General features: G+C 50.6%; 1 protein-coding gene across 17 annotated transcripts in view; it reads left to right on the top strand.

Annotated features, from left to right (window-relative positions):
• LOC144823305 (uncharacterized) overlaps positions 1–25,366 on the top strand; it is a 559,034-nt gene that overhangs the window by 469,671 nt on the left and 63,997 nt on the right. For 16 of the 17 annotated variants that reach the window (XM_078681830.1, XM_078681822.1, XM_078681741.1 and 13 more), the window contains 2 exons: positions 6,986–7,141; positions 8,438–8,578. In XM_078681830.1, coding sequence (XP_078537956.1) covers positions 6,986–7,141; positions 8,438–8,578 — 297 coding nt within the window. The remainder of the gene's footprint in view (positions 1–6,985; positions 7,142–8,437; positions 8,579–25,366) is intronic. The other variant, XM_078681791.1, reaches the window with a different exon arrangement.

Here is a 25,366-nt window from a genome sequence, read left to right as displayed (position 1 = left end):
CCCGGGGAGCTGGTCTACATTGTTGATTCCGAATATGGTGAAGATGAAGATTACGGAGAGGGTTGGGAGGGGTCTGAGGACCCTCTGTCACGCGAGTGTCAGTACAATGTGGACTGGACAGGTGATTTGGGTGACGCCAGTGGTCTGGACGACTCTCCTAACCCTGGTTTTGTCTCGCCTCCTACCGTGGCTTCGGAGGAGGGGGCTGCTTATTCAGTGGTGTTGATGAGGGCGGCCAAGGCCTTACACCTTGAGCTCCCCGTCGCGGCCGTGAGGCCTAACATCCTCACTGAGGTCTTCAAACCGCAGTCATGCCCGCAGGAGCCACTGCTGCCGTTTAACGAAGCCTTATCGGACGTTCTTTTGGGCACGTGGTCCAGGCCCGCTTCAGGTTCGCCTGTTGATAGGAACGTGGCCAGACGCCACCGTCCGTGTCCTGATGACCCCAAGTTCCTGTCCACCCATCCCACCCCTGAGAGTCTGGTGATCCAGGCCTCGACTTCCCAGACCGCATTCCCGTCGGCCCCACCCGACCGGGAATCCAAGAGGTACGACCAGTATGGAAAAAAGGTCTTCTAGTCCCTGAGTTTGGGACTGCGGTCTTGCAACACCGCATGCCTCTTGGGCCGCTACTCCCACTCTCTGTGGGATACGGTCGCGGACCTGCTGCCGGAATGCCCGCAGGAGGTACGGGCAAAGCTCGGCAAGGCTATGATTGAAGGCCGAGACGCAGCAAAATACTCCATCAGGTGTGGTCTTTATACGACCGACTCGCTAGGCAGAGCGATGTCCACGACGGTGGCGATTCGTCGCCACGCCTGGCTGAGGTCCGCCAACTTTTCGGCAGATGTCCAGAATGCCTTGATGGACATGCCGTTCGATGGCTGTCGCCTGTTTGGCGACAAAGCGGACCACGCGCTGGAGCGCTTCAAGGACTCCAGGGTCACGGCCAAGTCCTTGGGTCTCTTGACCCAGCGCCAGCAAACGAGTTTGTTTCGCTCCTTTCGTGGCCTCGGAAGGGGCGGTCCCACACGTGCTGCCAGCCACGCGCCGCAACACATTTCTCAACGCGCTGGCGGCCATGGACTCCGCCGTGGAGGCGGTCGGGGACAACGGCGAGGTCAGACCGCACCTCCCCCCGCAGCATCGGCCTCCAAATCCTCCTAGTCCGTGCTTTCAGGCCCATGTGACGCCAGTGGGTGGCAGGGTTCGCCATCACCACTCCCGCTGGCGCGCTATCACATCGGACAGGTGGGTGCTGCAGCTCGTCCGAAGGGGCTACTCCCTCCCCTTCAAGACCACTCCTCCAGCCATGCCACCGCAGAACCACCGTGTGTCGGGGGACCACTTGACACTTCTGCAGGAGGAAGTTACGGCCCTCTTGGCCAAGGGGGCCGTCGAGCGCGTTCCTGGGCCAGAAGTAGGGTGTGGTTGCTATTCCCACTACTTTCTGGTACCCAAGAAGGACAAAGGGGGCCTACGTCCTATCTTGGATCTACGGAACGTCAACGGCTTCCTCCGGAAGGAGAAGTTCAAGATGTTGACTTTGGCTCAGGTCTTGGCTGCTCTAGATCCGCAAGACTGGATGGTAGCGTTGGACTTGCAGGATGCGTATTTTCACATCCCCGTCCTGCCGGCCCACCGGCGTTACCTGCGGTTCACGGTAGGCCACGAGCACTTTCAGTTTATCGTGCTCCCATTCGGCCTTACCAGCGCCCCACGGGTGTTCACGAAGGTGATGGCGGTGGTCGCAGCCCATCTGCGCCGGTTGGGGGTTTCAGTCTTCCCCTACCTGGACGACTGGTTGTTGAAGGCGGGCTCGCCCCAGACAGTCGTCCACCACCTTCAGATGACGGCAGACCTCCTGCACGAGCTGGGGTTTTCCATCAATGTGCCGAAATCGCACCTGTGTCCCTCTCAAAAGCTCCTTTTCATCGGAGCGGTTCTCGACTCGGCGCAGTTTCAGGTTTATCCTCCGGAACGGCGAGTCCGGGATATACAGGCTTTGATTCCCATCTTTCAGCCGTTATCCCGGGTTTCGGTCAGGTTGACGCTGCGGCTGCTGGGGCTGATGGCTTCCTGCATCCTTCTGGTGCATCACGCCCGGTGGCGGATGCGGGCTCTGCAGTGGGACCTGAAGTTTCAGTGGGCCCAGCATCAGGGCAACTTGTCCGACCATGTCTTGATCTCGGAGGGCACTGCGAGACAACTGCAGTGGTGGCTTACGGACCGCGATTGGGTCAGAGGCAGATCCCTCTCCCTTCCCCACCCGGAGTCCGTGGTTGTGATGGACGCGTCCCTCCAGGGCTGGGGAGGCCACTTGGGAGAGGCGGAGATCAGAGGCATCTGGTCTCCGGCGGAGTCCCGGCTCCATATAAACCTGTTGGAGCTGCGGGCGATCCGTCTGGCACTGAAGGCATTCCTCCCCTTTGTCAACGGGAGTGTAGTGCAGGTGTTCACGGACAACACCACCGCCATGTGGTACTGCAACAAGCAGGGCGGAGTGGGGTCGTGGGCCCTTTGCCAGGAGGCTCTGCGTCTCTGGCAATGGCTGGAACGTCAGAGCGTGACTCTGACGGTTCAACACCTGGCAGGTTCTCTGAACGCCAGGGCGGACGAACTCAGCCGTCGGTGCTCGTGGATCACAAATGGCGTCTGAACTCGGACGTGGCGAAAGGCCTCTTTCTGCAATGGGGAGAGCCTTGGTTAGATCTATTCGCCACAGAAGAGGACGCGCAATGTCATCAGTTCTGCGCGTTGGAGTTTCCAAGACGGCACTCGCACGGCGACGCCTTTCGGCGCGAGTGGAGTTGCGGTCTATTGTACGCCTTTCCGCCTATACCACTTCTGCCCAGAGTGCTGAAGAAGATCAGGCGCGACCGGGCCCAAGTTATCCTTGTGGCTCCGGACTGGGCTCGAAGGTACTGGTATCCCGAGCTACTCAGCATGTCAGTCGGTCCCTCGATCCGCCTGCCCCTTCTGGAGGACCTTCTGTCGCAGCAGCAGGGGACGGTCCTCCACCCGAACCTGTCCAGTCTCCACCTCCATGCGTGGAGATTGAGCGGCGACAGTTGAGGCCATTTGACTTGCCTCCTGAAGTTTGTGATGTGATTCTGGCAGCCAGGCGTCCCTCCACAAAGTCGGTATACGCCTGCCGGTGGAACAGATTTGTGGCATGGTGCACAGCAAAGGCTGTGGACCCTCTTTCTGCCCCTCTCTCCGAGGTTCTCCTCTTTCTTCTCTCTCTTGCCCAGCAGGGCTCTGCTCTGGGCACTGTCAAGGGCTACCTTTCTGCCCTTTCGGCCTTTCTAAGGCTGCCTGATCAACCTTCTTTGTTCAAGTCCCCTATTGTAACAAGATTCTTGAAGGGCATCACGCACATGTATCCACCTGTTCCGTTTGTGATGCCTCAGTGGGACTTGAACCTGGTTCTGACCTTCTTGATGTGTGCTCCCTTTGAGCCACTTCATTCCTGTCCTCTCCGTCTCCTGACTTTAAAGACGGCCTTCCTGGTTGCCATCACCTCTGCCAGGAGAGTGAGTGAGCTCCAGGCTCTTTCTGTCAAACCTCCTTTCATGTCCATTCATCCAGACAAGGTGGTTCTGAGAACTAGACCTTCTTTCCTGCCCAAAGTAGTCTCTGCTTTTCACATCGGGCAGTCCATCACCTTACCCTCCTTCTTCCCGCCTCCGCATCCTTCAAAGGATGAAGAGCGGCTCCATCGTCTGGACCCAAAACGTGCGCTTTCATTTTATATGGATCGCACTCGCCAGTTCCGGGTGGATGACCAACTGTTTGTTGGCTCCGTGGGTGCGAAGAAGGGAAGGGCGGTGCATAAACGGACCATCTCTCGGTGGGTCGTCCTGTGCATCAAAGCGTGCTACTCTTTGGCTCGGAAGGAGCCTCCTGTTGGGCTGAGGGCCCATTCCACTCGGGCCACGGCGGCTACTACTGCCCTGGGCCGGGGAGTCCCCTTGCAGGACATTTGTCAGGCAGCTACGTGGGCCTCGCTGCACACGTTTGCAAGGCACTACTGCCTGGACAGTCAAGTCCGGAGGGATGGCTTTTTTGGCCGTTCTGTCCTCCAGGACTTTCTGGTGTAAGCTGTATTGGTTCGCAGACCCACCACCGGGGTTGGTATTGCTGGGGTATCTATTCTAAGGTAAGGAATCTAATACTAACCTGTTTCTTTCAGATGAACAAGTTACTTACCTTCGGTAACGATATATCTGTAAGAAACAGTAGTTAGTATTAGATTCCTTACCGCCCCACCCGTCCTCCCCGTTCTGCGAACTGATACATAGGGTTAAGGTCATCCCCTTCAGGGCCCTAGTTTCGCATGGCACCAGTGTTGGTTCTTCCATGGCTCTGCGTGTTCTGGCGCGGAAAAGCTGTGTGCAAAGAACTGACGTCAGCGCGCGGAGGCGGCGTCTATATACACCAGCGACGTCATCACGGCCCACGACGCCGACGACGGACGCGGAGCCGTAGGGGACGCCTGCAGACGACGCCTACCGACGCGCAGGGGTACTGCTACGCAAAAGTTTCCGGATCCAGACTGACGCCTGGGGATATTCTAAGGTAAGGAATCTAATACTAACTACTGTTTCTTACAGATATATCGTTACCGAAGGTAAGTAACTTGTTCATTAATGGCACTTAGCACATAACTGCTGCTAATTAGGAGGAATTCCTTTGAAAGTGTCTCGGAGTCCGCAGCAGCAGCGCGGACTCCTGAGACACTCTGCACTATGGGGGCCAGGCAATTCCCAACAAAGCCCCATTAACAAGTAAATGGTCTTTCAAAAACCTGCAAAGTACTCTGTGTGGCAGTGTGTGTGCCCAGCAAGCTGGGTTGAGGTGACAGAGGGTGACAGGCAGAGGAAGGGAGACAGAGGGAGATAGCGGGAGGGAGGGAGACAGAGGAAGATAGAGGGACGGATACAGAGGGAAGGATACAGAGAGCGTGAGGGAGGGATACAGAGGGACGGATACAGAGGGAAGGATACAGAGAGTGGGAGGGAGGGAGACAGACGGATACAGAGGGACGGATACAAAGGGAAGGATACAGAGAGCGGGAGGGAGGGAGACAGACGGATAGAGGGACGGATTCAGAGGGACGGATACAGAGGGAAGGATACAGAGAGCGGGAGAGAGGGAGACAGACGGATACAGAGGGACGGATACAGAGGGAAGGATACAGAGAGCGGGAGGGAGGGAGACAGACGGATACAGAGGGACGGATACAGAGGGATGGATACAGAGAGCGGGAAGGACGGATACAAAGAGACAGATACAGCGGGATGGATACAGAGAGCGGGAGGGAGGGAGACAGATGGATACAGAGGGACGGATACAGAGAGCGGGAGGGAGACAGGCGGATACTGAGGGACGGATACAGAGGGACGGATACAGAGAGCGGGAAATAGGGAGACAGACGGATACAGAGGGACGGAAACAGAGAGCGGGAGGGACGGATACAGAGAGCGGGAGGGAGGGAGACAGACGGATACAGAGGGATGGATATAGAGAGCGGGAGGGAGGGAGACAGACGGATACAGAGGTACGGATACAGAGGAGCGGATACAGAGAGCGGGAGGGGCGGATACAGAGAGCAGGAGGGAGGGAGACAGACGGATACAGAGGGACGGTCACAGAGAGCGGGAGGGACAGATACAGAGAGTGGGAGGGAGGGAGACAGATGGATACAGAGGGACGGATACAGAGGGAGTCAGGCAGAGGGAGTCAGAGTGACAGAGGGAGTCAGAGTGACAGAGGGAGTCAGGGTGACAGAGGGAGTTAGGGTGACAGAGGGAGGAGGGTGACAGAGGGAGGAGGGTGACAGAGGGAGGAGGGTGACAGAGGGAGTCAGTCAGACAGAGGGGGTCAGTCAGACAGAGGGAGTCAGTCAGACAGAGGGAGTCAGAGTGACAGAGGGAGTCAGAGTGACAGAGGGGGGAGGGTGACAGAGGGAGTCAGAGTGACAGAGGGAGTCAGAGTGACAGGGAGGAGGGTGACAGAGGGAGTCAGAGTGACAGAGGGAGTCAGAGTGACAGAAGGAGGAGGGTGACAGAGGGGGGAGGGTGACAGAGGGAGTCAGAGTGACAGGGAGTTAGTCAGACAGAGGGAGTCAGAGTGACAGAGGGAGTCAGAGTGACAGAGGGAGTCAGAGTGACAGAGGGAGGAGGGTGACAGAGGGAGTCAGAGTGACATAGGGAGTCAGAGTGACAGAGGGAGAGTCAGAGTGACAGAGGGAGGAGGGTGACATAGGGAGGAGGGTGACAGAGGGAGGAGGGTGACAGAGGGAGGAGGGTGACAGAGGGAGCGAGAGAGACTGAGAGAGACAGCAGGAGGTACACAGACAGAGGGAGACAGACTGATACAGACAGAGGGAGACAGAGAGGGAGACAGTTAGAGAGAGAGAGGGAGACAGACAGAGTGAGTGAGAACCCCCCCCCCCCCAATCCATCTTAGGTGGTTCGGGCTCGCTATACTACGCTTGCTCACTACACTGCCTTACTGTGTCCCAAAATGATGCATCTCCAAAAAGTGTGTCCCCAACATGAAAAGTTTGGAAAGCTGTGCCTTAGAATATCCCCAGGCGTCAGACTGGATCTGGAAAGTTTTGAGTAGCAGTACCCCTGCGCGTCGATAGGCGGCTCCGCGTCCGTCGCCGGCGTCGTGATGACATCGTCGGAGTACTTAGATGCCGCCCTCGCCGAGGTCTCGGGCCAGGAGGGCCATTAAATTAGACGTTAACGCTATGATTGCTTTATCATACTGATTAAAATAATTAAATGACTGACTTAGCCTGGCTTCTCTGTTAATTCAGTGTTGTAATGAAGCTATTTCCAACCAGTAATTTAGCGACACGTAAGATATTTATATGCCTAGTTGTTTATTGCCGAATTTAGGCCATTAAGCATGTCTGTTAAAAAAGTACAGTCTTGCAAATAAGTGTATTTAACTTGCTTTCATTCTGCAGTCACTAAATAAGGAAGCAGACAGTGCATGTGCTTCAGGTGCAATGAGCAGCCGGCATGGATCTATATTGAAGGAATTCCGATCTTGCGTTTCCCTTAAACGCTCTGACAAAGACGAGTGGAGGAAAGGCTATCCCACCAGCTTGACCCACGTGAAGGTAGAGTCCATCATGAATTTAGAGAAACCCATCAGCTTTTAACTACTGCATTTCGAAGGCAAAGCTATTCTGGGTACATTCGAAATTTAGGAAGAGATTTTCAAAAGGACTTGGTACCTCCAGAAAAGATTGGGTTTGGGTCCTATATTTCGAAAAGCACAGGATATGAACTGGAGAACTGAGAGTCCTAGAAGTTCTTTACCTTCTTGAGATATACACCTCTAATAGATAGGAGGTTGTTGCATAGCAATGGCCTTACAAACTGTCATTTGTTTGAGTGGCGGGTTGAGCTTTTAGGGCCTTTCACCAAGACGTATTCTCCATCCCCCTGGTGCAAGTGAATGCGGCCTCTGCCTACCTGTGCACTCTCAACACCTCCTCTGCTGACTTAAAGGCTAGTGCCTAGGCACATCAGTGGGGAATGGAGAGACAGGTGGAGTCAGCTGGGCCTGGTCAATATCAGCACGACCCTCGTCCAGGTGCACAGCAGCAAGAGCCAGTCACCACCAGCCTCTTGCTGACAGAACTGAACATGAACCCACGATTAACTTCTTAAAGGTACAGTGTGACACTGAATCCAGTACTGTATCCAGTACCAGATACAGAGGCAGCTTCATTACAATCCAGAAGAGTGCATACCTTGTACATCCATTAAATACACTGATTGTCTGATCATGATGTTCTTCCCACACCATCTCCCTGAGTAAGCCTTGGACTGCTCTGCCTTGCTATCCTGAGGGTTAAATGCAACCCCACTTCCCAGGGCACTTGTAATGAGGGCCAAAGTGGGGGTGCATTTCAAGTAGCTTCATTTAAAATATTCCTAATCAATCAGAGTCTCTACATGCACATTTTGTGGTGGTTTCTATCTGGAACTGCTATGGTTCACACAAGAGGCACTCAAGAAAGAGACAGTGAATCTTCCACCCTAAACTGGGTGGCAGTCCACCATTATTTCCAGTGGTTTGGAGTTATTACATTGCTGTTCTCACTGGTAAGGCCGGTGACAGTTCATCCTAGGGAGCACTGCCTTCAGTCACTACCTAAGCAGAGCAGCAGAATGACGAGGGCAGCAGACAGACATCCACTATCCTCTAAATCAGACCGTTTGGGAGATGTTTGTTGGGTCAATGACACATTTAAATATTTGGCAAACCGCATGTTGACACCATAACCTGCAAAGTTTGAATACTTTTAATAGGAGGCGTCATAGTCCAATGAAAGCAGTGCCAACTATCCAGCACTTCAAATGATACCAACCCAAACATCACTGTCTCACTTCTATCCAATCTGTAGCCACTCAAAGAACAAGAGAACCAGAATAATACCTGGAAGGAAATGAACAAAAGCAGAGATTCCTCTAAAGACAAGAAACAATCAGGCGATGTGGATACACGATCTTCCTCTCCCAGCAGCCTGTTTCCTAAACACTTCAAGGTAAGGGTGGAGCAAATGTACAAAACACACAACAGAGCAGACCAGGTCTGGAGATGGTATGCTACTGTACCTGTGACTATGAAACAGTGGGATGTGTAAGTGAGCCAATGTTGTTGAAAGATATTGGTAACGCAAAGCTAGAATAGTTCCCATCAGACCACCCTCGTGGTGGAGTTAACGTCACGTGGGAATTGCTGGTCAATCCATACCACATCCGACCTTATAGTGCCGGTGTGGAAAATGGATGTCAGAAATCTAGCCATGATGTTTACCATAAAGTGGACTAAATAATATGCAGTGCTCAAGTGATAGGTGACAGATAAAATTGACTGCACTGATTCTGAAAGAGCGTACATGAAGAAATCTGTGTGTCAAAGGATAAAAACACGCCTGGTAAAAGGGCGCTGTGCAGGACGGTCGACATGTCTCAGCTCATGGGGCATTGCCCCGGTTTTCTTCAGGACCTTAGGTGTAAAAGCAGCTACTGCAACCATAACTACAAGTGATATTGAAAATAAAAAAATCAAGTTTACTAATAGACAGATACATATCTACCAGGAACTTAAATGCTTAGACGTCCACTGGCGGGAGAGAAGCTTGTCTTCTTCCCAGCCTTGTGTGGGTGAAGACCTCACCTCACCCGGCGACCGCTCGGGAGTATGAGGCCCCGCTCTGTCCGTCGGTGCCCCTGTCCATGAGTCAAGCGGAAGTGGAGCAAATGTACAAAATAACTTTTATTTCAAAGTTTTATTGATTCAGCATGACTTGAAAGCAACAAATTACATTGTGATGAGAGCATGAAGCAAATATAGGACATCGTTCTTTCAAATACATCTAACCAGTGTTCATTATCTATTTATGTGATGCCCTTCCATCTCCCTCTCTGTCTTCGAGTCATGACCCTTTTACCAAAGCAACCCTAAACAAAAAGAAAGAAAACCACCATAACGTTGTTGTAAACAAGACCCCTCCCACTACCCCCACCCCTTCATCCCTGGTGGTGGTGAATAATCTTTCTGAGTGGCAAAGAGTAGTCGGTCTTGCATCAAAACCGAGGTTCATGCCCTAAGATAGTCTTGCAGGGCCAAGAGGGATTAGACGTATATCTGAAAGTGTTTGGGTAAGGGTGAGAAACCATCCTAAAGCTGGAACCGGTGAAGTGCTCTTATCGAAGGTGGGCATACCGCTGATGGGAGGCCACTCGAGAGAAAGGAAACCAGCGGGCCCCACCGATACTCAAAACTTTTATATTCATCTATGAAGATATCTGCTAATCTTTCCATCATGAGTAGTCTCCAGAGCCTTGAGTGCCATAATGACACAGCCGGAGTCTCTCTCTTTTTCCAAGCTGCCGCTACAGTTGTTTTGGCTACTCCTAGACATGCCCTTAAAATCAAGCTATCTGGTTTTGTCTGATGCTTTAACCCCGACTCTCTGATACCTAGAAGAACTTCCTCGATAGAGGTCAGTATGGGGTAACCTAGCATTCCTTTAATATGAGTTAGAATCTCCTCCCAAAAGGGCGATAGTCGGGCAGTCCCACCATATATGGTGAAAATCCCCAAGAAGGCTGCATCCATACCAGCAGATGTCAGAAGAGCTAGGAAAGATCCGTTTAACTTTGGTGGGGTAGAGGTACCAATACAAAATAACGTTTACAGTGTTAAATCTTTACAAGTTCAAGCAGAAAATGATTGCATAAGATTTAAAAGCTAATGTTTCCATTGTCATTAATGGAGTACATGAAGCCTTCTGTAGGGCAAAGGCACTTTGTCAGAGTCAAGAGGCTGGCGGAATGGCTCTGACTTAGTTAAAGCAGCGGGCAGCTTTAGTCGAGGTCAGCGTGGAGCTGGCTCAGCATCAGACAGTCCTATAGGTTGGCTGTCATCTATGGAGCCGGCATCAGCGGATCGTGTTTCTTGCGTGGGTTGTGGCATGGGAGAGTGATCCGGCACTGAAATTGGTATGGGAACCCAAACCCAACCAGAGTGCCCCGCTGGTGCCAATGTGAACCCACCAGCAGAAGTCCAGTTGGTAGGCCTCCCAGCTCCTTATGCCAGAAAGGTGCATTAGAGGGAGCTGGTAACAGGCTAATAAGCCGCAGCATGGTCTCATGGAATTCCTCAATCTGCTGCATCATCGCCAATGGCTCCAGAAATTCAAGTTGCCATGGGACAAGGGGCGAATCGGTTCTGAAGTGGAATGACTTTAGGAGCATGACCTGAAGACACACTGACACCGTAGCGCCTTCTCTGGAGTTAGAGAGTGGTGACAAGGGGCCGAGCCCCTCCAGTGCTTTTTGTGCTTTCAGAACAGGATGATGATCTGCAGCGGGTACACCCTGAGGAGCTAGACAGGGACCTGCCTTTGGACCTCACCTAATCACAACGTGGGGTCTTGCGATGTTTTCCCAACAGAGCTTTGCTTCCTGGTCCTGGGTGGCCTTGGTTTGCATCAAGGCGCAATCACTGAAGGCCTTGGAGTTGTGATCCAATCCTAGGCATGACAGACAAATCAAGTGAAGGTGTGTCACAGTCATCTGTTTGTGATTTTCCCACGGGGTGTGAGCCCTGTAGATTTGGGTGGTGACATGTTCCCTTTGAAACTGTAGAACTTTAGTCTAAAGAGTGGCCTCAAGAGAGAGAAGGAGTATCTCTGGATCAATGTCTTTTGGCACTGAAAAAGTAACTGTGAACGTGTATGGGTGGCACCTTTATAGGCCAGTGCAGCTCATGTCTGACGAGGACAACATGGCCTCTGAGATGCTGGTACGACCTGTTGGCACGCATGGGTACATCTAAAGATTTTCCAGATCCAGTCTGAGGTCTGGAAGAATATTCAAAAGGTGAGAATTTGGTATTCAGCCATCACTATCAGAATGAGAATGTGTTGGTGCCCGCTTTGCCTGAGTAACAATGAGCATTCACTAATGACTGTTGTAATCCTCTGAATAGGGTCTACAGTAAATAGCAGACTTCATGGACAAATGGAACTACTGAGATGCATATAATAAAGAGCATAACGCAGAGCCATAAAGTTTGCCACACAAAGAAGGCGTAGCTTTTGGCCCCAACTCCTTTCAGTAATCCTCTCCCCTCTACCAAATACTTAATTGTGCTTCTCTGTATACTTTGTGGGTAGTGAGCCTTGCATAAGGGATTTAAAGGGATAAATAAGTTACGGATTCACTTTCTGTGACCTCAAGTGATGCATTGTGATAGTGTATTTCATTGTTTCAATAAAAGACCACCAACTACCTTTCTTACCTCAAAACTGGGCTGAATCCATAGTCATTACTTGACACAGAGGGTGGTTTCAAATGAAGATTAAGATAAAATACTTGGTACGACAGAGCTATTTTTTCTTGAACCTTGTTGGCTGTACTGTGTCCCCATGTGCAGACATTTGAGTGACCATCCCTGCAGCGACTTTGAGTCTGATTAAGAGTTCGGCAGATGTACAAGGACTTCATTGTGATAAGCGAAAGATCAAAATTTAACTACTGAGGTGCTTCTCTGGAAGACAAGCCTAACCTTCCATTGAAACTGTAGCTTTTCAACGTCTGCATTGAGGATGGTAACTGATTCCTTTGGCGTTTGAGGCCCAGGGCGATGAGTCTCCAGTGCCATGTTCAGCTGAGAATTCAGTGGCTTCCAATATCCCTGGTCATCCCTCATCACATTGAGATGTAGGATGCAAGACCAGTCTTCTTTGACCATAGGATGTGTGGCAGTATGAAGACTCTAGTGTTTTGGAAAAAGATAGCTTAAATTGTGGTCTGCACCACATAGATGTCATTTCTGTATTCTTTTCTGCACCCAGAATGTCTGGTTATTCACCCAGCACTGTACAGATGCAGGTGCAGCCTGCTTTAAGGGTGTCATGTGAGTCCTTCGATATTTCTTTGATCTTATGTTCTGCAGCAGATCATGAGAAGAGTTCTGGGCGACAGGATCCCCTAGGAGTTCAGGCACATGCTGAGACATTCCAAGCATGAGATTGCATGGGGTTTTATTCTGGAGCACGCACTAGGCACATCGCCTTAGGATCGCTGCGCATTTTGTCATGATTTTTTGTGGACCCGCCTCGTAATACCCGGGATACAATGGCCCCTTTCAATGTCCTGGTTTATGGCTGAAATAAGTGCGAGAACTACAAAAATGCACCCATCGCTAACTAGGAATCAGCCAGAGTTTTATGCTGAAAGGCTGGTCATTTGTCTGCCCTAAATATGTTTACTACATCCTTAGCTAATAAGGCCAACTTATCCTTTGCAACACTCCACGTATCAGCACATTGCATTGGTTAAATCCACTAGAGTCCGTCAGATGAGTCATTGGCCACTAAACATTATAGTGGCACATTAAAAGGTAAGGACATATGTGATCCAAGCATGCCACTAGAAAAGGGTGCAACACCTTTGAGAAGCATTGATGTACATTTAGTGACTGTAGGCAGTAATTACAATATCTGAAAGAAACAGGTTAGTGTTAGATTCCTTACCTTAGAACATAGCTTTCCAAACTGTGTGTCCCGACACAGTACTGTGTCGCCTGCAAATGGTGGGTGTGTCGCAGGATGACACCAGTATTAATGGCACTTAGCACATAACTGCTGCTAATTAGGAGGAATGCCTTTGAAAGTGTCTCGGAGTCCGCAGCAGCAGCGCGGACTCCTGAGACACTCTGCACTATGGGGGCCAGGCAATTCCCAACAAAGCCCCATTAACAAGTAAATGGTCTTTTAAAGACCTGCAAAGTACTCTGTGTGGCAGTGTGTGTGCCCAGCAAGCTGGGTTGAGGTGACAGAGGGTGACAGGCAGAGGGAGGGAGACAGAGGGAGATAGCGGGAGGGAGGGAGACAGAGGAAGATAGAGGGACGGATACAGAGGGAAGGATACAGAGAGCGTGAGGGAGGGATACAGAGGGACGGATACAGAGGGAAGGATACAGAGAGTGGGAGGGAGGGAGACAGACGGATACAGAGGGACGGATACACAGGGAAGAATACAGAGAGCGGGAGGGAGGGAGACAGACGGATAGAGGGACGGATTCAGAGGGACGGATACAGAGGGAAGGATACAGAGAGCGGGAGAGAGGGAGACAGACGGATACAGAGGGACAGATACAGAGGGAAGGATACAGAGAGCGGGAGGGAGGGAGACAGATGGATACAGAGGGACGGACACAGAGGGATGGATACAGAGAGCGGGAAGGACGGATACAAAGAGACAGATACAGCGGGATGCATACTAGTTCTAGTGATCACCTTATATCAGTCCAAACAACCCTTATGGTGATTGGTTGTAAGTCAACCTTATAGACCAGCTATCCTAATGGTAGCATGGACAAAGCAGTCTTAGGCTAAACTCTTTTGGCATGTGAAGCCAGCTGTTTTACCACAATATAACCCCTTGAATACCAGATGAAAGGACACCACACAGGTTGTTATGAAAATAAACAGTCTATTTATTAATAACAACACCTCTGAACTCTTTATGAGGTCAGAGGGCTAAGCACATGACAATCTCTTACGAAAAATACGACAAGTTGCACAAAATTACAATGGTGCCCTAGGGGCACGACAAACCATATACTAAGTAAGTGGAATGTGAAAGTCTATAAAAGGAATTGAGCTGTCTATGGACAGTACAGTTCAAGTTAACGGTGAGTACGGACAATCCTGACTAGTTATGAAAAAAACGACTGTGGAACTGGACACTAGGACAGTTAGACTACCCTTGAGCACCGAAATGCTCTCGTTACCTCACCCACGGGCTGCGGGTGCATAGGTGCCAAAGTGTGTCGGGTTCTCGCGTTGAAGTCAATGGAGCCTGAAAGAAAAAGATGCTGCAGGCGACCAGGAGGAAGATGTCCGGTGCGATCCAAGGGTGGATCGGTGAAGAAGAGGACCTGAAAGCAGAGGGGACAGTGTTCACAGTCACTAGCCAGTGACCGGCGTGGAACCAGGAAGGAACCAGGTGCTGTCGTCGCAATCAGGTGAAGAGTGGGCGCTTGACTCTGCAGCCACGTGGACCAGGAGGTGTCTTCGACGACCAGGATGGAGGCACGAGCTGCCAAACGCAGGCTCTCGCTGTCGGCGGTGTCGGATCCGGAATTGGAGTCAACAGGCCTTGGCAAATGCAACCCACGCGGTGAAGAGAAAAGACGTCTGGTGCGGACTAGGAGAGTCCGGGGTGCCCCTCTTTTGGAAGGGAGCAAGGGCCAGTCTGGAGCAACCAGACCAGCAGCAAAGATTCAAAGGTTCGTCGTCTAGGAGGCCACTAGCCAGCCGGCAAGTGACCAGACAACGCGTCGAGCAGCAGACAAGCAGAAGGGCCCCACGCAGATCTCGTGGATGCTGGAGGGCTGATCTTCGGTGCAGGGACTGCTCGGGGCTGGGGCTTCTCAGTCCCCAAAGCACTTGGTCGAGTTTACCTCGGGAGTCGTGCTGGAAGCGAAGTGCAGGTTCGTTCAAGATGGCCGGTCCCACGTGTCTCGTCGCACCCACGGGTCTCAGCTTTGCTGCAGATGTGAGTTGAGGTCGGAGAGGTCTGGGAATCCGGGTCTCGTCGGGCTCTGAAGTCTGGATCCTCGAGGGAAGACGACAAAGTGAAGCCGCTGGACGCTTGATGGTGCCTGCAGTTGCAGGGTGGACACTCCTTGTCCACAAGGGAGATTCTTCAGTCTTCTGTGGAGCAGAACGTTGAAGTCCAGAGTTTCTTCTTGTAGAATTGTTCAGGATAATCTAATTTGGAATGGGACCAGCTCCTACCTTTATCCTGCTAAAGGGGGCTGCACTACTGACTAGGTCCCTCCCCTGGGTGGGACCAGAAAGGGGGGTGGTTAAACCCCCTATCCTTTGTCCGGTTTCGCGCCAGAGCTGGGGCAGGGATGCCCCAGCAACTGGTTTGAACCGGTGTATGCACAGGACACCTTGTGTGCCCCAGGCATGTCTCATTCCTTTCAGACCTATCCTCCCCAATACACAAAATCCTGTCTGGGGTGGTGCTAGCACCTCCCAAGGCAGGAAACCCTTTGTCCAAGCCATCCTCGCTGGAAGGACTCCCAGCAGCAGGAGGTCAGACTTGTGTCTGTGGTGACAGCATCCAGTTTGTGATGCCAAGGCTCGAGTTAACTTTAACCGGGGTTCGCAGTTACATACATGTCATGTCCCTCTAGAAGGGTGGAATGCTACCCCCGTCGCCAGAATTGGCGAGGGGGTAGTATTCCAATTCGTATGACACCATACTCGACATGCTTTGATAATGTTATACCAGAGTTAGCATTTAACCGCGAGGTTGATAATGCACTTAAGAGTATATGGTATAGCGTTATCATGGAAACAGCTAAAGGACTTGGTTCCGAAAGCTGTAGACAGGCTCAGCTCATGCTAGAGCACCATCTCACATAATTCCAAGCACTCTGCCTTCAGGATTGATAAGGCCTGCCATAGGAGTGACTGATAGGAGGATATGTGTCCATTTTAGGGTTAGATATAGGTATACTATATCTACAGCAAAGGGTGTTTACACCACCTTGCCCCAGCTGTCGTGCAGCCTGTTGTGTCAGTTTTAGATGGCCAGCCAGGGGTGGCATAATACATGCTTCAGCCCCTGGTAGGCCCTGGGTACACCTATGCCCTGGATACCTAAGGTATACTGTGCAGGGACTGATAAGGTGGCCCAGTACCAATTGGTGAATGCCCCTAAAGTACATGGTTGTCAATTTAGAGAGAGAACAGCTAGGCTTTGGGTCTGATTAGCAGGCCCACAGCCAGGGAAAGTCGTAAACCAGTGAAGCAAAAAGCACAAATCTGGGGTGACCATAGGATTGCAGACCCCACTCTCCTACATACCCCCCCCAAACTTAGGGACATTAAACTAACCTTGAACAGGTGAGTCTTCCTGTTCTAAGTGGAAATACCTGGAGAGACCATCTGCATTGCCATGGTCAGTCCCTGGTCTGTGCTCCACTGTAAAGTCCATCCCCTGTAGGGAAATGGACCACCTAAGAAGTTTGGGGGTTTCACCCTTCATCTGATTTAGCCGTAAGAGGGGCTTATGGTCAGTCTGAATCTTGAAGTGAGTTCCAAACAAGTATGGCCTCAACTTCTTCAGGGCCCAAACCACAGCAAAGGCCTCCCTCTCAATAGCTGACCAACGTTTCTCTCTAGGAGTCAGCCTTCTGCTTATAAAAGCAATGGGCTGGTCATGACCATCAATATTCAGTTGAGATAGAACAGCTCCCACACCCAACTCAGATGCATCTGTTTGGACAATGAAGGTTTTGGAGTAGTCAGGACTCTAGAGAATAGGTGCAGTACACATGGCCTGCTTTAGGTCATCAAATGCCTTCTGACAGCTAACTGTCCACTGAACTTTCTTTGGCATTTTCTTGCTTGTCAAGTCATTAAGTGGTGTCACAATGGACCCATAATGTTTTACAAACTTCCTATAGTAACAAGACAGGCCCAAGAAAGCTCTGACCTGTGTCTGGGTGGTTGGAGGAGCCCAGTCCTTTATGGCCTGTATCTTGCTCTCCAAGGGTTGAACCTGGCCTCCACCCACAAGGTGGCCCAGGTACACAACCTGACTCTGCCCTATCTGGCACTTAGTGGCCTTGATAGTGAGGCCTGCCTTTTGCAGGGCCTCCAAAACTTTCCTCAGGTGGATCAGGTGATCCTCCCAGGTGGAGCTAAAGACAGCAATATCATCTAGATATGCTGCACAGAAGTCATCCAACCCAGTGAGAACTTGGTTCACCAACCTTTGAAAAGTGGCAGGTGCATTTTCAAACCAAAGGGCATCACCACAAATTGGTAATGACCTCCTGGGGTGGAAAATGCTGTTTGGCCTTGGCATCCTCAGCTAACCTGATCTACCAATAACCAGCTGTTAGGTCAAATGTACTTAAGAAAGTTGCAGAAGCCAACTTGTCTATCAGTTCATCTGCCCTAGGTATTGGATGGGCATCTGTCTTAGTGACAGCATTGAGACCCCTGTAGTCTACACAAAACCTCATCTCTCTCTTACCATCCTGGGTGTGAGGTTTAGGCACTAGAACTACAGGACTAGCCCAAGGGCTCTCTGAGGGTTCAATGACTCCAAATTCCAACATCTTTTGGACTTCTTTCTTTATGCAGTCCCTGACGTGGTCAGGTTGCCTGTAGATTTTACTCTTGACAGGCAGACTGTCACCAGTGTCCACCCCATGGGTGCACCAGTTTGTCTGACTGGGGGTCAGTGAGAACATTTGTCTAAAGGATTGAAGAACCTGTTTACAATCCTCTTGTTGATGTTCAGAGAGGCTGTCAGAAAAGACTACACCATCTACTGACCCATCATCAGGGTTCTGAGTGAGCAGGTCTGGGAGAGGGTCACTCTCTTCCTCCTGCCCCTCATCTGTGGCCATGAGCAAGCCCATGTCCTCCCTGTTGACAAATGCCTTGAGCCTATTCACATGAAGCACCCTGTGGGGGCTCCTGGGAGTTCCCATGTCCACCAAGTAGGTGATTTCTCCCTTTTGCTCAATGATGGTACAGAGTCCAGACCACTTGTCTTGGAGAGCTGCTGGGGCCACTGGCTCCAACACCCACACCTTCTATCCTGCATGGTAAACAGTTAGGACAGCCTTTTGGTCATGCCAAGCTTTTTGAAGTTCTTGGCTGGCCTCAAGGTTTTTAGATGCCTTCTCCATGTACTCTGCCATCCTGGAGCGGAGACCAAGTACATAGTCCACTATGTCAAGCTTAGGCTTTTTGAGAGGTAACTCCCATCCTTCCTTCACAAGACATAGGGGTCCTCTTACAGGATGCCCAAACAGAAGCTCAAAAGGGCTGTAACCAACCCCCTTCTGTGGGACCTCTCTGTAAGCAAACAGGAGGCAGGGTAAAAGGATGTCCCATCTTCGCCTAAGCTTTTCAGGTAACCCTTTTATCATCCCTTTGAGGGTCTTGTTGAATCTCTCAGCAAGCCCATTGCACTGTGGGTGATAGGGTGTGGTGAATTTATAATTGACCCCACACTCCTTCCACATTGCAGTCAAGTATCCTGACATGAAGTTTGCACCTCTGTCAGAGACAACCTCCTTAGGAAACCCCACTCTGGAGAAAACTCCAAGTAGGGCCCTGGCCACAACAGGAGCTGTAGTGGTCCTAAGGGGAATAGCTTCTGGATACCTGGAGGCATGATCCACTACCACCAGTATAAATCTGTGCCCAGATGCTGTTGGGGGGTCCATTGGTCCAACAATGTCTATCCCCACTCTTTAAAAGGGTACCCCCACCACAGGTAGTGGTATGAGGGGGGCCTTTGTTGTGCCACCTGATTTGCCACTGGCTTGGCAGGTGATACATGAGCGACAAAACTCTTTAGTGTCTTCAGACATATGAGGCCAGTGAAAGTGTGGGGCAAGCCTGTCCCAAGTCTTGTTCTGGCCTAAGTGACCTGCAAGGGGAATCTCATGGGCTAAGGTGAAAGGAAACCTCTAAGAGACATGGGGATGACCAGCCTCCTGGTAGCACCAGGCTTGGGGTCTCTTGCCTCAGAGTATAGGAGTCCATCTTCCCAATATACCTTATGGGCACCTGTAGCATTCCCTGCAGCCTCAGCAGCAGCCTGCTGTCTGAGGGGTTCAAGAGAGGAACAGTCTAATTGGGCCTGCCTCAAGTCTGCCCTGGAAGGTCCCCCTGTCCCAAGAAACTCAACCTGATCAGGTTCAAGCTCTTCTAGGACAGTTCCTTCTGGGGTCTCTGGGTCAGCCTCCTGAGAGGGCTGATCCTCAACCTGAGGCAGGGGGAAGGCTCTCCCTTAACCCTACCATTCCTTCTCTTGGGTAGTGTCTGGTCCATTCTTCCAGGATCCAGCACTTGTTCAGCTGGGCATTTCTTGGCCTGTGACCTAGTCACAGCAAGGACATGTGAGGAGAGACCTAGCATTTCTACATGAGTCCTGTACTCCACATCTGACCACAGTGAGGATTCCAAATCATTGCCCAAAAGACAATCTACTGGGAGGTCTGAACTAACTACAACCCTTTTGAGGCCAGTTACCCCATCCCCAGGAGAAATTAACAACTGCCATACTGTGATTGGTAGTGACATTGCTAGCATTGGTCACTAGGTAATCTGAACCTAGCATGGTCTGGTCAGGGTCCACAAATGTTGGTGTCACCATGTTGACACTGGCACGTGTCCCTGTAGGCCTGAGCCATTTTTCCATTAATTAAAGGCGTTTGCCTGTATTTGCCCAGAGTACTAGGACTTACAGTAGGGGTCATATCCATGTCCCCAGTACAAACAAGAACTGCCTGAGTAGGAATTCTGACTAAGTCAGAACTCACCTCAGTTCCCAGGGTTAACCCAACTATAGCCTTGGGAAGTACACTACCACTACTAACTGTACTAGGGGGTGCAGGTGTCTTCGGGACAGTAGTGGTAGGAGTTTGGCCTTTCTTGGTGCTCTCACTAAACCAGTGAATCTTACTTTTACAGTATTGGCACCATGGTTTCTTAGGACCATCATTCTTCTTCTTTTGGGAAGTTTGGGACCCACCCTCCTTAGGTTGTTGGGGCCCTGTTGAAGACTTCTGGTCATTTTGCTTATTCTCATTACCCTTCTGGTCTGCTTTCTTCTGGCCACCACCCTGGTTCTGGTTCTGCTGCTTGACCCTTGTCCTGACCCATCTGTCTGCCTTCTTTCCCAATTCTTGGGGAGAGGTCAGATCTGAGTCAATCAAGTGCTGATGCAACAACTGGTTCTGACAATTACTTAAGATTTGCTCTCTCATAATTAGATTATACAATCCTGTGTAATCAGTAACTTTACTTCCCAGTAACCAGCCCTCCAGAGCCTTAGTGGCACAATCAACAAAGTCAGTCCAATCTTGAGCCTGAGTTTTCTGGGTAGCCCTGAACATCAACCTGTACTGTTCAGTGGTTAAGCCAAACCCATCAATCAGTGCAGTTTTCAAGACTTGGTAATCATTAGCATCCTCATCTCTAACAGTGAGGAGCTTGTCTCTACCTTTACCTTCAAAGGAGAGCCACACTATAGCTGCCCACTGACTCTGGGGTACCTGCTGTACTTTGCAGGCTCTCTCCAAAGCAGTTATCCACTTGTGGATATCATCTCCTGTCTTATAGGAGGGCACTATTTTACTCAGGTGTCTATTATCAAAACTCCTGTCTCTATCCCTAGGGATATTGCTGCCACCAGTGTGGACTACCCCACTCAACTGTTGCTCCCTAGCAAAGGCAAGCTTCTCTTTGGCCAGGGCAAGTTCTTCCCTTTGGATCCTCAGATTAGCTTCCTTCATCTTTGCCTCATAATCTCTCCTCTGAGGGGAACTCATCCTCCTCTGAGCCGATGCATGAGAGGCACGAGAGTGCACAGATCTAATGGAGTCCCTAGAATGAGACCTATCTCTTCTAACTCCAGGGTAAGGCCTGCTTAGGTTCAGCACTGGGGGTCCCCCAGTTCCTTCCCTATGTAGGTCTAAGTTGGCCCTTGTGAGTCTGCTGACTATCACAGAACCTTTGTCTGCCTCATCCCCAGATGGTTCTTCTTCTTCCTCCTCCTCCTCTTCTACATTCTCTGTTTCAGGGAAGTCTGGATCACCAAGAGTACCTTCTAAGGGGGGCATGCTCCTATCTGGATTAGAGGGGTCTGTGTTGGCAGCCCTTCTGGCATCCTATGTCTCTAAGAGACCTAACAGAAAAGGAGTGGTAGGGTTAGAACCCTGTTTCAATTTCCTGGAGGTACACAATTGTCTCATCTCCTGGAAACTGAGAGCTGCATATCTGGAAAGGGCCTGTAGAGGGTCACTAACCACTAGGGGAGTCTCTGAGGACTCTCCATGGGTAGACATGCTTTCTAGTGAGGTGTAAGTGATGCACCTACCTACACTATGGGTTTTCCTACTGATCCCTTGCTAAAAGTTGTAGTCAGGGTGTGCTAGGCCCTTTCTACTACAACAGCTGGTTCAGTAGAACTCAGAGTATTTCTAAGCTTGTTATATGTACCTAGAGTACCTTATGTGATCTTTCAAATGATATTTCAAGATTATATGTGGTAAAAACAACAGCAACCTCAAATCCCAACCGCTGCACACCAATGTGAGAAGTTGGCCTGATATATGATGCTCACTAGTTCTAGTGATCACCTTGTATCAGTCCAAACAACCCTTATGGTGATTGGTTGTAAGTCAACCTTATAGACCAGCTATTCCAATGGTAGCATGGACAAAGCAGTCTTAGGCTAAACTCTTTTGGCGTGTGAAGCCAGCTGTTTTACCACAATACAACCCCTTGAATACCAGATGGAAGGACACCACACAGGTTGTTATGAAAATAAACAGTCTATTTATTAATAACAACACCTCTGAACTCTTTATGAGGTCAGAGGGCTAAGCACATGACAATCTCTTACGAAAAATACGACAAGTTGCACAAAATTACAATGGTGCCCTAGGGGCACGACAAACCATATACTAAGTAAGTGGAATGTGAAAGTCGATAAAAGGAATGGAGCTGTCCAGAGGCTGTAGGATCGATGGGACCATGCTACACTAACTCTAGGTAAGTAATAGGAGGCCCACGGAACGCGTGTGCAGAGTGTGAACTCACACGCAAGATGCGTAACAATGTCTATGGACAGTACAGTTTAAGTTAAAAGGTAAGTACGGACAATCCTGACTAGGTAGGACTAAAACGACTGTGGAACTGGACACTAGGACAGTTAGACTACCCTTGAGCACCAAAATGCTCTCGTTAACTCACCCACGGGCTGCGGGTGCATAGGTGCCAAAGTGTGTCGGGTTCTCGCGTTGAAGTCAATGGAGCCTGAAGGAAAAAGATGCTGCAGGCGACCAGGAGGAAGATGTCCGGTGCGATCCAAGGTTGGATCGGTGAAGAAGAGGACCTGAAAGCAGAGGGGACAGTGTTCACAGTCACTAGCCAGTGACCGGCGTGGAACCAGGAAGGAACCAGGTGCTGTCGTCGCGATCAGGTGAAGAGTGGACGCTTGACTCTGCAGCCACGTGGACCAGGAGGTGTCTTCGACAACCAGGATGGAGGCACGAGCTGTCCCACGCAGGCTCTCACTGTCGGCGGTGTCGGATCCGGAATTGGAGTCAACAGGCCTTGGCAAAGGCAACCCACGCGGTAAAGGGAAAATACGTCTGGTGCGGACTAGGAGAGTCTGGGGTGCCCCTCTTTTGGAAGGGAGCAAGGGCCAGTCTGGAGCAACCAGACCAGCAGCAAAGATTCAAAGGTTCGTCGTCTAGGAGGCCACTAGCCAGCCGGCAAGTGACCAGACAACGCGTCGAGCAGCAGACAAGCAGAAGGGCCCCACGCAGATCTCGTGGATGCTGGAGGGCTGATCTTCGGTGCAGGGGCTGCTCGGGGCTGGGGCTTCTCAGTCCCCAAAGCACTTGGTCGAATTTACCTCGGGAGTCGCGCTGGAAGCGAAGTGCAGGTTCGTTCAAGATGGCCGGTCCCACGTGTCTCGTCGTACCCACGGGTCTCAGCTTTGCTGCAGATGTGAGTTGAGGTCGGAGAGGTCTGGGAATCCGGGTCTCGTCGGGCTCTGAAGTCTGGATCCTCGAGGGAAGACGACAAAGTGAAGCCGCTGGACGCTTGATGGTGCCTGCAGTTGCAGGGTGGACACTCCTTGTCCACAAGGGAGATTCTTCAGTCTTCTGTGGAGCAGAACGTCGAAGTCCAGAGTTTCTTCTTGTAGAATTGTTCAGGATAATCTATCTTGCAATGGGACCAGCTCCTACCTTTATCCTGCTAAAGGGGGCTGCACTACTGACTAGGTCCCTCCCCTGGGTGGTACCAGGAAGGGGGGTGGTTACACCCCCTATCCTTTGTCCGGTTTCGCGCCAGAGCTGGGGCAGGGATGCCCCAGCAACTAGTTTGAACCGGTGTATGCACAGAACACCTTGTGTGCCCCAGGCATGTCTCATTCCTTTCAGGCCTGTCCTACCCAATACACAAAATCCTGTCTGGGGTGGTGCTAGCACCTCCCAAGGCAGGAAACCCTTTGTCCAAGCCATCCTCGCTGGAAGGACTCCCAGCAGCAGGAGGTCAGACTTGTGTCTGTGGTGGCAGCATCCATTTTGTGATGCCAAGGCTCGAGTTAACTTTAACCGGGGTTCGCAGTTACATACATGTCGTGTCCCTCTAGAAGGGTGGAATGCTACCCCCGTCGCCAGAATTGGCGAGGGGGTAGTATTCCAATTCGTATGACACCTTACTCGACATGCTTTGATAATGTTATACCAGAGTTAGCATTTAACCGCGAGGTTGATAATGCACTTAAGAGTATATGGTATAGCGTTATCATGGAAACAGCTAAAGGACTTGGTTCCGAAAGCTGTAGACAGGCTCAGCTCATGCTAGAGCACCATCTCACATAATTCCAAGCACTCTGCCTTCAGGATTGATAAGGCCTGCCATAGGAGTAACTGATAGGAGGATATGTGTCCATTTTAGGGTTAGATATAGATATACTATATCTACAGCAAAGGGTATTTACACCACCTTGCCCCAGCTGTCGTGCAGCCAGTTGTGTCAGTTTTAGATGGCCAGCCGGGGGTAGCATAATACATGCTTTAGCCCCTGGTAGGCCCTGGATACCTAAGGTATACTGTACAGGGACTGATAAGGTGGCCCAGTACCAATTGGTGAATGCACCTAAAGTACATGGTTGTCAATTTAGAGAGAGAACAGCTAGGCTGTGGGTCTGATTAGCAGGCCCACAGCCAGGGAAAGTTGTAAACCAGTGAAGCAAAAAGCAAAAATCTGGGGTGACCATAGGATTGCAGACCCCACTCTCCTACAAGGGCCTGCAAAGTACAGCAGGTACCCCAGAGTCAGTGGGCAGCTATATTGTGGCTCTCCTTTGAAGGCAAAGGTAGAGATAAGCTCCTCACTGTTAGAGATGAGGATGCTAATGATTACCAAGTCCTGAAAACTGCACTGATTGATGGGTTTGGCTTAACAACGGAACAGTACAGGTTAATGTTCAGAGACACCCAGAAAACCCAGGCTCAGGATTGGACTGACTTTGTTGATTGTGCCACTAAGGCTTTGGAAGGCTGGTTACTGGGAAGTAAAGTTACTGATTACACAGGATTGTATAATCTAATTATGAGAGAGCAAATCTTAAATAATTGTCAGAACCAGTTGTTGCATCAGCACCTGATTGACTCAGATCTGATCTCTCCCCAAGAATTGGGAAATAAGGCAGACAGATGGGTCAGAACCAGGGTCAAGCAGCAGAACCAGAACCAGGGTGGTGGCTAGAAGAAAGCAGACCAGAAGGGTAATAATGAGAATAAGCAAAATGACCAGAAGTCTTCAACAGGGCCCCAACAATCTAAGGAGGGTGGGTCCCAGAATTCCCAAAAGAAGAAGAATGATGGTCCTAAGAAACCATGGTGCCAATATTGTAAAATTAAGACTCACTGGTTTAGTGAGTGCACCAAGAAAGGCCAAACTCCTACCACTACTGTCCCTAAGACCCTGCACCCCCTAGTACAGTTAGTAGTGGTAGTGTACCTCCCAAGGCTATAGTTGGGTTAACCTTGGGAACTGAGGTGGATTCTGACTTATTCAGAATACCTACTCAGGCAGTTCTTGTTTGTACTGGGGACATGGATATGACCCCTACTGTAAGTCCTAGTACTCTGGGCAAATACAGGTAAACGCCTTTAATCAATGGAAAAATGGCTCAGGCCTACAGAGACACATGTACCAGTGTCACTATGGTGACACCAACAT

Source organism: Lissotriton helveticus, chromosome 1_1, assembly GCF_964261635.1.
Source record: "Lissotriton helveticus chromosome 1_1, aLisHel1.1, whole genome shotgun sequence".
Taxonomy (NCBI): Eukaryota; Metazoa; Chordata; class Amphibia; order Caudata; family Salamandridae; genus Lissotriton; species Lissotriton helveticus.
Note: the sequence above shows the minus strand (reverse complement) of the source record. Positions and strands in the feature narration are given on the sequence as shown.